Source organism: Trichoplusia ni, chromosome 8, assembly GCF_003590095.1.
Source record: "Trichoplusia ni isolate ovarian cell line Hi5 chromosome 8, tn1, whole genome shotgun sequence".
Classification (NCBI taxonomy): domain Eukaryota; kingdom Metazoa; phylum Arthropoda; class Insecta; order Lepidoptera; family Noctuidae; genus Trichoplusia; species Trichoplusia ni.
In genome coordinates, this window is record NC_039485.1 from 13651137 (window position 1) to 13663476 (window position 12340).

The 12340-nt window shown below is 34.4% G+C and overlaps 1 protein-coding gene across 2 annotated transcripts in view; it reads left to right on the plus strand.

Moving 5' to 3' along the window:
• Window positions 1–11999, plus strand: part of LOC113496511 (lachesin-like) — a 72522-nt gene extending 60523 nt beyond the window's left edge. For both annotated transcript variants that reach the window (XM_026875749.1, XM_026875750.1), the window contains exons 7-9: window positions 1201–1320; window positions 10702–10872; window positions 11112–11999. In XM_026875749.1, coding sequence (XP_026731550.1) covers window positions 1201–1320; window positions 10702–10872; window positions 11112–11338 — 518 coding nt within the window. In that variant the 3' untranslated portion in view covers window positions 11339–11999. The remainder of the gene's footprint in view (window positions 1–1200; window positions 1321–10701; window positions 10873–11111) is intronic.
• Window positions 12000–12340: the final 341 nt, after the last annotated feature.

Sequence of the window (12340 nt, forward strand, 5' to 3'; positions counted from 1 at the left end):
TTCAATGTCCAATTCCAGAGGCGAGATCTTAACGTTTACCGCACGGGCTGGTTCCATGAGGCCCAGGATAGAGAATTGTAAAAAGATTTGGGAGGAGGCCTTTGCCCAGCAGTGAGACACAGTGGGCTAGATAAAAAGAAATCTCCATATCTCAATATCGAGGTCAACTGCTGGAATTAGGCCTCTCCCAATATCCGCCATCAGCCACAACACCTGGTCCTTCGCCTTTTCCATCCAGTCCTAGCTACCTCTTTTCAGTCATCGGTCCATCCGGCTTTAGGGCGTCTTTTACTGCAATAGCCAATCGTGGTCTCCACTCAAGGACTTGACTGCTCCAACGGCCATTGGACTTCGACGAACATGCCAGCCTACAAGCTACGTCATTCTCTCCAATTTTTCTCCGGATAATCTCATTCCAGATTTCATCCCTCAAAGAAACTCCAAATTATTCATACTCAGTTTTAACCAAATCAACAAAATATTCTTTAGAAGCAAACTTAATAATGTAAATTCCTTAAATATGTTACTGCTTACTTTACTTAACACTACTAAATATGCTAAGGAGTTCTAGTGGAGAGATAGTATCTATATTAATATTTACAACGACTCTCATACTCTTTAAGAGAACCACTTTGTTCAAATTACGCTATACGAAAGGTAGTCTGAAATCTTACATTATAAACATTTTTTTTAAATAGGTATTTTTAGTTTGTTTTCAAATAAGACAAGATTTTTTTAATAAAGTTCTATAATTTGCTTATCGAATTACAATCGTCTATTAATTTATACTGTTTTTATTTTCTTTAAGGCGCGATAAAAGTCATGAAAGTATTTATCGATTTTAATATTATATGTGACATCCGATATGAATGTCTTGAAATTACTTGAAAATAATTGTTTTTATGTTGAGCTTTTTGTAAGTAATTTTACATGCCTTTAGGCCAAAACTTAGCTTCGATGATGGCGGCTTATGCGTGCAACGGATAAAATTCTCTCGTACATAAAGATTTATTAAAAGAGACCCTTCTCTTCAGGTTTTTACTTCTTCGAACTGCACCTGATCTATGAGTATAATGAAAACCACCGACACAATAAACCTCTTTGTCTACCTAAGAAACAAATGACCATCATCAAACCCAATGTCGTGTATGTCACATTTTTTTTAATTCTTTTCATGAATGTAAAACCATTTGTTCCCAGTTCATCCATTGGTGCAAGTACCAAACCAGCTGGTTGGGGCCCCGACAGGCACTGACGTCACGCTCCAGTGTCACGTGGAGGCCTCGCCCAAAGCCATCAACTACTGGACGAGGGAGAACGGTGAGGCCTTAGCTGTTCTTTATTAAGACATAAATCGAAAATATTAGCCAGATGAGGTCATTATTGAGGTGCTCTTGATATTGTTATTGAATAAGAATATTAAAAGTTGAGCTGATAACAATATTTTTATCTACTTCGACTGGACAGTTGGTCTAGTGGTTAGTGGCCTTGAATGCCATACCAGTGGTCGTGGGTTCGATTCCCACCCAATAGAAATGTTTCTGTGATGACCATTATCTTTTGTTCTGTGTCTGGGTGTAATTTATTTATAATGTGTATGTATTGAAAAATAAAGTATAAAGATATTGTTTAACAATTGTCTAGTAAGTACTCATAATACAAGCTTTGCTTAGTTTGAAACTAGATGGTGTTTTGTGAAAAAAGTAGAATTTTACTTAATAACAGTATTTCAACGGGCTCTAAAAGAAGTAGAACTCTGTATAGAAAAAAATACGTTAGGTCGTTCAACTTTATACCTTTGACCTTAAAAAATATTTTTTCAAACAATTTCGTATTCTTTTCTCGTATCATAATGACAGCATGTTTATGTCACCAGAACGTTGTTTAACGAAAATAGTAATAAATAAATCAATGTTTTTTCAACTTTTAAAAACAATTATATATTGTTCGAATTTGGCGTCCAATCGAAAACGAAGCCATTTGTAATTTTATAAAGTGTATCTTAAAAATTCATTTCAAATTTATGAAACAATATAGAGAAAATGGATTTTGAAATGTTGAAGATTACATAAATACTTTGCTGTGTTTATCCTATTACTGCTATTAAAAAGCATATTTATAGGTTTCATAGTCTGCGTACCTATTATCGGTCAGGCCAAATCGGTCCACAAAATAAATGAACATCGCTTGAAGTAACTTCAAGCAAAAGATAAAATATTTTCCCAAGACAAAGTTGAACTTGTTTAAATAAATCTCTCGTTGCCCAGTTTTATGGTGTCCAAAGTTGGACTCTCACCAAGGAGACTTAGCACAAAGTAGTGTGGACTACAAAGAAGACAATACACATTAAACATTTGTCTAGAAACTTCGTCCTAGCGACGAAGGATAGAGATAAATGACGGAATTTCAGCTGATCGTGCACTGATGAAGGCTTGAATAAAAACAACGCTCTTAACATTTGATATCTTAAGAACAAATTAAACAAGATACAATGTGTAAAAAAAATACCGTATAAATTATATTAAACAATTACACATCCTCATGTGTAAACAAATGTATCGTTTCGTTATGGATACCATTACTTATAACAGCCCATCACACTTTCATGCGTGCTTTTTTCTATTCCAAAGTTTCATTTATCTCCGCTCACAATCAGCTTACGCCAGCCATAATTAGTATAATCTCTGATTGTGTTCTAAAGATGTTTACGAGCGGCGCAACTCATAAACTCTATTAAGTACTAAGCACGAACCTCAAGAACGGAATAAGCAACTAATTTCATTATTCATAAAGCACATTGAAAGCGTTAAAGCAGTCATTAAAGGTGCCGTTATTCATGTTTCTACTATCCTCTTTGACAGGCCACAGGGGCTAGTGCTTGCTTACAAGTTATTGCCTTTTTATGGACGTATTTAAAGGGAAAAAATATGCGCTTATTTCATGTCCGTTTTTCATTTCGCAAAGATTTATTTTTACTTTGATTATATGGCGCCTATGTTACGGCTTATTAACGACCTCATAATTATAGCGACGATGACAACGTAAAATATTACTTAGCTAAAATTAATAAATTAACTTTGTTTACTGTCTAAATAAAATCAGTTTTAACCAGCTTTTCTTGGGTTGTTTTACGAGGAAATGTAGGTATGCATTTACAGTACATGTTACTAACAGTTATACATATGGCGGAAAATAAATGTAATGAAACCACAAATTTTGCGTAGATACAGATATTAGACAATTTAGAAACTAATTTCACTTCACACTTTTAGACAGAAACCTTTGCTGTTTATAGAAATAACGACGCTAAAAGCCATTTAAGTAATATTAACTCGGCCGGCTAACAAAATAGCCGACCGTCAAAAGGCGAACCAAATTGGCTACTGTGAAATATAACCTGTGAAATACCTATATAAAAACACGTGCTAACTAATACAAATAAGGCTCTTAACCTAACAAAACATTAGAGAGGTCGGGAACTTCATTATTTCTCATTAAAATGACACCCTCAGGATAAAAGTTGCTTATTTAGTGCGCGGTTGACAGATGGACAAAAGCTCTCCTAGAACACCGAGGGCGATGTGCCGGAGATAAGCTCAATATTTACAGTACGTTTGTATTACGTATGTAGATGAAGGAAATAAAGATGAAATGCGAGAGATTATGTCGTGACTTTAACTAAACTGACCCAACGCTCACACGCCCTCGTAAATCCATATAATCATAAAACTGACAATGCAGTGCGGGCATTTGTATATTTTTGCAATATTTTTACATTAGAAATGCAGAAAAACACATTAATAGACTGTTATAATGCAAAGTTTCAATAAAAATAATAATGCATTTTTTAATCTTTATCGTTTAAATATTCCTGCATTAAAGATAGGCAAAGCCAATTAGAATTGTACAGTCCGAAATACGTATCTGTCGAAGCGCTAGTTTTCAAGTGGATAATGCGTTGCAACAAACACCCGGCACTGTCGGCGGACAACGGCCGGCCACTAAAGTCGAGTTAGGAATGGATTTACGGTTTACGGGCCGTCCGGCGCCGTCCGGAGCCGTCCAGTGCCGTTCGCAGCCACCGCACCGCACGCCGCGACATGTGTGAACGGTCCTCGACCAAAACCGGATAAAACGAACAAAAACTTTTTCGCAATGCGGTCTTTAAACTTATATTTTTTGTCGGTCTAATCGAACAGTTTATGCGGCTCGGTGAGAGTGCAGTCAAAGCTTTTTAAAAAGTTAGACGCATTTAAATATAGATTTCAGAGCTGTGTTTTTGCAAGGATTGTAAACTTGTGCATTACTGAAACGTAAGCCGTAGCCACTATGAATACTGCATATATGTATATTTAAGTATGGGTTCTTATTTTAATATTTTTGCACAAATATTCTTCTACATTTTTTTTTAAATAATAATAAAATAGATTCTAAAAAAGTTTAAAATAATAATCTTCAAGCGGTTTTTTAACTTCATAGGATTTTAACTAACCTCCGTTTTAAGATTTCGTGTTTTTTAACTAACGTATCATTATTACACATACCTCGTTTATTCGTTGAATAATAACAATTAGTTAAATTAAAACTCAACTATGCTCGAGTTTTTATGCAAAATAGTTCCCGTTCTTCTTGTAGTTCCCGCTCACTCTGACTAATCGGTCCACTTTTTAACGTCCGGTTACTACAAAGAGCGATCGTCTAGTTCTATTTACATTTAACGAGCAAAATAACAATAACTCTGTGCGTATAACAAACGCAAGAATAAATTAATATTAAAGGTAGGTATAGAGGGCGACAACTCACGCATCGTTGCGTAAAAAGTATTTAACAATCATCCAAATTTTATGATATCCCATAAACAAGTAACACCATCAAAATAGATCCCCCAACTATTGGAGTTTTACTACTGAATAATTGGTTATATCCTAACCAGGCGGATGCATAGCGCAAGCAGATTTAGATGCAGTTACAAAGGCAACCGAGCTCGCTATTACGCGGTTCGAGCGACCAACCGCGCAAAAAGCGGACCAAATTCTATTACCGCCCGATATGCAACAAAGACCGCTGGCCCGCCCGCTTCAAATTGCTTTAGGCTACAGTCACAATATTTACTCTCACGAACGTACCACAATATTCGTACAAATCTAAATTCAATTTCAAATATAACTCCACTATATAAATATATCACCAATACTCCGCTTGGATTTGTTCACTTTAACTTCTTTATTCAAACTGTAAATTAAAGCAAGTCGAAGCTAAGCTCGAAATGTTTTAAAATTTCACATAATTTATTTTTAATTGCGCGAATACATTTTCCAAAACATAGCCCCTTGAAATTTACGCTATTAATCCCTTGCATCGTCTCCCTAACGCATTAGCACATTTAAATATTTATTTCTACTTATTAATATTCATTATTTCGCTAAAATGTAATATATTTAAATGCACAAAATGAACTTTCGTTACACAATTTTAGGTTCAGTTAATGTGCAGTAAAGTTTTTAGCAATTAACAATCAAATAGTCGTGTGACGTATGTGCGCATATGTCTAGATCGTTACTAACAAACACTGGGGGTAGACGGCTCTTCTGCGGCCCATAAATTGCGGGGACTACAAATTAAATTAGGTAATACACGGGCGTGACGAGATGCGACAAGCGGCGTGCCGGCCGCACCGGACACGGAATGGGAGTGCCCGCCATTCGCAGCCAGCCCGCCCGACAACTTTTTGTTGTAATTTCAATCGGGTTTTATTTAAATAAAATTGCTTACTTTATTGTCCTGATGTTCAGGTTATTTTTCGATAGAGCTTTAAACGAAACATTTTCGTTGCAATTTAAATATCACTGTCCGTTTGAACTCGGTGACTGAATGTGCTCTTAAATGATCGTGTTGTTTTTTGGATCGACTACAAAAATATGCTTGTAATTCTGAGCAACTTTTTCCTAACGTGTGTGCCAAACTAAATAAATTTGTTCGTAAACTACAGTAATTCAGTCATTGGAAACCTGATCAATCAACAATCTTTATTAAAAAAAAGTATGTTTTAAGGGATGTATACTTTATACATGTCGTAAAACATACCTTTTTACTACTTTTTAAAGAGGTAAATATTCTGGAATATACTAAATACTGTACCAGCTTACCATATTTTGTGCAAATAAGTCAACTTTAACACCATTGAACTAACATGACTGATATAATATATCTATTGAATGTGAAACAGCAAAATTTTGTGTTTCCTATTTCTTTAACGTCTAAATTTCTTTACACATCGCTTCGTTCAATTTATCGTTTGATACGCCTTTATCGAATGCTGTAAACTGATAATTAATTAACAAAGTTGTCAACAATAAACAAAAGAGGGTGTGTCTGTGGCGGGCGCCCACCGGCGAGGTGTCAGTTGCATCAAGCAAGCCGCAGATTTGTGGTCAGCCGGGTCGAGCACCAAAGCTACGGTCTCTTGACAGATCTCGATGTCTTTGGCTTGACCGCAGTTATTAATGACGCTATTGTAATCGAAATTCTATTACCAGACTCACAGCTAAATTGATTACCTCTGTGTAATTATGTTGCCTTGGTATTATACACTTTGAAAATGATTTTAACTTCCGTTTCCATTTGTGTTTATTTAAATTCCCTTTTTTGAACTACTATTACTTTTTTCCATAACAAATCTCTATTCTCCGCAAACTATTTAGTCCTCAGTTCAAGTTGTTATTCACATAGTAATTTCCGAATGTTCACGTTAAACCCGAGATTTATCCCCAATCTTGAAGTTAAACTGAGTTCTCGAATAATAGAGACTGTTCACTACTATTGTTTAGATAATACAACATACTGTAATGTGTTGAGTTTTGAGATATTGTAGATAAACTTCTTGTTGTTTGAGAACCGGTGTCCAATATCCATGGCTAACAATGTTGGTGTGGGATTCAACTTATTGTAATGAATATGTATTACAATACATTCCATTTGCATTTACAGTTTTTTGAGCGGCGTTATAAGTCGGACGTCCATATATGTCTGTTCGAGGCATCATATCTTCTTAACGGAATGATCGATTTCAATTTAGTTTGTTTTGCTTTAGAGGTGTTGTGCCAGGATTCTTAGACATAATTGATGAAAATCGGCCAAGCCGTTTAAAAGGGGGGTTGAAACTTGAAAGTGAGTAAGAATTACTAGTTCTTAGCTTCGTTTGAAGATAAATTTTGTAGTGGAAATATGGGATGGAAAGTGAGACTTGCCATGTGGGTTAATGTTGAGGTTTTTTTTATTGATACAGAGAAAAAAGAATACTGGCATCAGTAGGAGACGTTGTATGTTGTACAATTTCAAGAACAAAGGGAGACGAAAAAATAAGTTAGCTTAAATTACAAGAAAAAATAATCGTCTAGCGAATATTTAAGTTTATTTTTCTAAAACTAATTTCAGTAGTTAGTTTCAAGGTGACATTTACGAAACGAGGAATGAAAGTCAACAGTTGCATTGAAGCAGAAAGTTTATCTTAAAGTAAAGTTACGCGACAAAAGTTTCTTGCAGTAATAAATTAATGCCATTTCTTGATTAGAGCGACACCTTTACTTTTCGCTTGGGAATAATATTTTATCTTAGTAATACATTTTTACGAAGAAAATGTTTCAAATATTTTTCTTATGAAACCATGTATGTATCGAGAATTATAATAGGTATACATGTGGATTTTATTGAATAAAACGACAGTACATATTTTTAAAAATATTTAAAATTATATTTTTAAAAGCTCTAAAATGTTGCCCAGAAAAAAAAAACTCCGGCTATTTAAAAAAGGAACAATCTTTGATCCACTTCTCGCCCACGCTTGATCACTATTGAAATTGAAAACGCCAACCAAGTTAGCGCTTAGAGAATCCATTTTCAAATCTAGATTATCACGAGTTGTACCTGTGCCGACTTATAGGTATTATCTATTAAAAAAAAACATCACGGATTCAAAACATACATTATAAAAAACATGTGATGTGCGTATGTAACTGGCCTTCAGAAATTTCTAATTTGAATTAATGTTTTTTTTTTATTTTAATTTAAATTTGACGTGCAAGTCACGGTTCTGTCAATTGGAGTAAGATCAAGGGTTTATTAGTGTGTAATGGAGGGATGGAGACAACTGCCTTATGCCGTGATTAACGATCGCATCGCACGGCGTCGAACTCGCCGCATTATATTACTGCCAACTCAGATGCCGAATGATATGAATATCAAATGAGACAAGATTTAACGATGAAGTCGCGTACCTGAAAAATATTTTCAATATATTTTTCTGTTTATATGATAAAGAGTTTTTAAACTATTGGTATTTTGAGTAATTTTACGATAGAAGGAATTCTTTTCAAAAGGTTTAAGTTTTAGAATGACACTAAATAAAATTATTTTAACTGTAAGTATTGTAAGGATTTATATATTTTATGTCATGATAAAATGGAAACATAATTTATATAAAACCGCCAACATTTACGGCAAGAGTACTTAAAATGTTTGTGGGCGTTACACTAAAAGCTAATTTGATTGTTCTCATAATAAATGATGAACTTTTTTAATTACGTTACCTCTTTAACTTAAAATTGTAAGTTATATTCTTACCACTGATTTTATGACTTAAAATAATCAAAAAAGCTAAATATATTCAACAATGCATGTGTAAAGCGATAAATGTATGTGTGACTGTATGGTAACGCAACTCACACAACATTTCGCTCAGGAAACTAGATGTGCGGTCAACGTTATCGTTTGTAGCGACAAATGTAAGCCCTTCTGCTAAAATGATGAGGTTGTGACGACCGACATATTGCGCCATAACCATCCCATGAATCACCTGGTTACGTCACAGTTGGGACGATCTTAAAGAGTTCAGAAGCGAATTCGTAAGGCAAACTTTGACAATAGAAAATCTGAGCGATTTAAAAAAAAGAATTTGTTCAAAATAGTTTAGTTATCAATAGAAAAGAGAGTTTTCGAATTTCAAATTCAAATCAATAGAAAACATAAGAATAATTAAATTTAAAAGAAAAACTTTCAAGCAATATTCATATAAACAATTTTTCAAAGTTCGAACGTTAAAATAAATCTGATCTAAACCCATTTCAAATTTTTCTACACGGTCGAGTGAAAATATTAAAATCCACTCTTTAACGAAAAAGAAAAACAACGTGTGGATTCTATAATTAAATGCCTATAACCGAAATTTCAATTTCATACCAGTAAGCCATGTCCACTGGCTGGCAATAAAAAATAAAATGCCGCCCACAAAATGAAGCGAGGCAAGAAGAATGCAAGCAATTTTTAATGTAGAACGAGGCAGCGCGACCCGCCATGGTAATAATGTAGCTAACGAAAATATTCAACGGAATCGCTGTAGCCAGAATCTACTCACGCATTTTGAACGCTTTCTTTCAATAACAATGTCTTTCGCAGATGTCTGATAAAAAATATGGTCTTTTTGTGGGATACCAATTATTTTACTGAACAACATTCGTTGTCAAAATACTTTCTTACATTTAGTGCCTTCTTGTTTTGTTCGTACTTACGTAAACTTTGCAAATATAAAATAAAGAAAATGATATTCGGTACGAAATAAATTTAAACTAATCAACAGAGAGTCTACATCAGTACTAGTTATATAGCATTATCAAACACCAGTGTGCAACGTATTTATTATTCAAAGCGTTGACTGTGTTTAGATTCTAACGACGATTGTTTTTGGTGAATTCAGAGATTAGCTGTTGAAAACCTGTGGAATGGAATATTTTTAATAAAACCTTTTTTTGTGATTTCAATATCTATCTAAAATATTTTACAATAGTCTTGAACAATCGAATAATCGGCATGTTCATAAAAGCCGATGGCAATTTCATTAAGATATTGCGTTAGAGTGTTTGCTTCAGTAATTGATTCGGAACATTATTATTAACAATAATACAAACAATATGACAAACTTGCATCCATCACGTCAACAACAATAAAGTCTGCTACATAGTCAAATGAATAGCCAATATTCATAACAAGCTAGTGTGTTTTGATTGGCAAACATATCCCCCGACCATGATTCAGTTGCGACATACACGACTATTAATGGATTAACAATCGCAAAGCGGCAGTTTATCCTTGTAATTACTATTGTTTTGTGAAGCACATTAAGCTTTCCAACTGACAAATTGAACACGAACGAATAATGTTAACACTTGCCCCAAAATCAACATTTGCTTGTTGACATTGCAACATGGGATGAAATTGAATATTATTTTAAGCGAATGCTGTCCTCTGAACACATACTGCAAAGTAGATTATACATTATGTGAGCATATAGAGTATTGTTCCGCACACGACATGCCGAAACAATATTTCAATTCGATATCGGGCGGACAATGGTCGGAAGTGGCCGAATATAAATGGACGGAAAGGCTTGTGCCTATCGAATAGAGGGCGATGAAACAAATGACTGTATCAACTGAAACCAAAGACTGCGGCTTGGAAATAATATAAATCTATAAGTTGTTACAATTAATGAAAATAGGACTTTGATTAATTCACTTTAAACATGAAATAACATTTTGGATACAAAATTATATTTAATTAATGGTGTAACATGCACAATAAGGATTCTTAAAGTTAAACTTGTATTTCTCTGTGTTCATTACAAAACATTCAACAGATTTAAATTTCCAGGTGAAATGATAATATCGAACGATAAATACCAGATGACTGAGATCAACAGCTCTGCGTACAGCGTGCAGATGCGTCTCGTTATTCGGAACATACAGAGGAGCGACCTCGGGGGCTACAAGTGCATCTCTAAGAACTCTATAGGCGACGCCGAGGGCAACATTAGGTTATACGGTAAGTGACGTCACTCACAAAAAGCTGCAAGGAGTATTTGACCTAGAATTGTTTCCTTTTATAGTTGTGAAAGGATCTGGTCGATAGAGGTTATGATAAAAGAAGCTTTACTGGTACAAGTGAACAATGTCGGGTAGTTTTATTTTAAAAGCACTTAACCGTTATTACGTAGATGTTTCTTACAGCCAAATGCTTTTATATTAGTCTAAATATATTTAAAAAAAAACTTGTTTACGCAGAAATGGAGTTGCCTAACCGCAAGTCTCGTGACGATGACGATGATGACTTTTCCATCGAAGAGACAAATGACGTCCGCTCCAGTCTCCAGGGTCCCTTGCGTGAAGGTGGGCCGCGGGACGAGGACGCGAGCTTCCTCGGCGGGGGAGCGCCCGCCTCCGCCGCAGCCAGCCCCCTCACCCCGAAGTTCTTTTTAATAACAGCGTTAATCCTCGCCACAATATGCTAAACTTTCTCCTTCAAGTCATGTGCAAAGTTAAGACTCCAAAAATTACATCGTTCAAAATTTTCTGTTTCATACTTCAAAATAATCCGTGAATGCTTAATTCGTCACGTATTTATCGCGCATGTAATAATTAAACTAATTCTTTTCTGTCTTGAACTTGTCTTAAAATTGCGCGTGGCTCGGCATTGTTTGTGATCTCAGCTAGCAGAAGTGTCTATGTCTCAGTAATTGGACAGACACAAGTGTTTATCGTTTAGATTAAAGACTGTGGTACGTTTTATAGTTAATGGTGAATGGACGTTGAGTAAGTGATTGTAACTACGTAATAGTCATTAGCATTTCATCGGATGTCAGCTTATATTAACCATGTAAATGCTTAATCTATTGAAATAATAATTATTGATTTTATAATAAGAAACATGACAGTACTTTAACGTGTCGAATATATACTAAACACTAATTCCTTTTCAGTTTTCTTTGGAAGTATATTCTTTCTCTGAGCTACTTATATTGCTGTTGTATCATATTTTCCACTTACATTCATAAAGTTTGTTTGTATGGCGTCACATACACATGTAACTATTCAGTGTCATTAAAATTGTATATCTTAAATAATAAACTGTTAATGTATGTACATAAATATAATGTAGCTATGCGGTTATAAACATTTAGAATTTTATTTGCGTATAAATATTAATTTGTTAATTTAGATTTATAAAATTTTATAGCTGTATTATGAAAATGTAAATCTGAAATGCTTAAAAAGAAAGGAAAAATTTTGTAAATTGTTAACGTTTTTAATATTGTTGAATTTATGAGAAATAATTTGTAAACTGTATCTAAAATAATATGTGGACGTTTCGTAGTCATATTTTACGCGGATGTGTGTGTAATAACTTTTTTTTTACTGGTTAAGAAATGTATATCTATTGTTCAGCCAGTGTTTCTTTACTTATTGGCCTTATATGAATGTATAATATTGCCTGCGAAACAAATATAAACAAA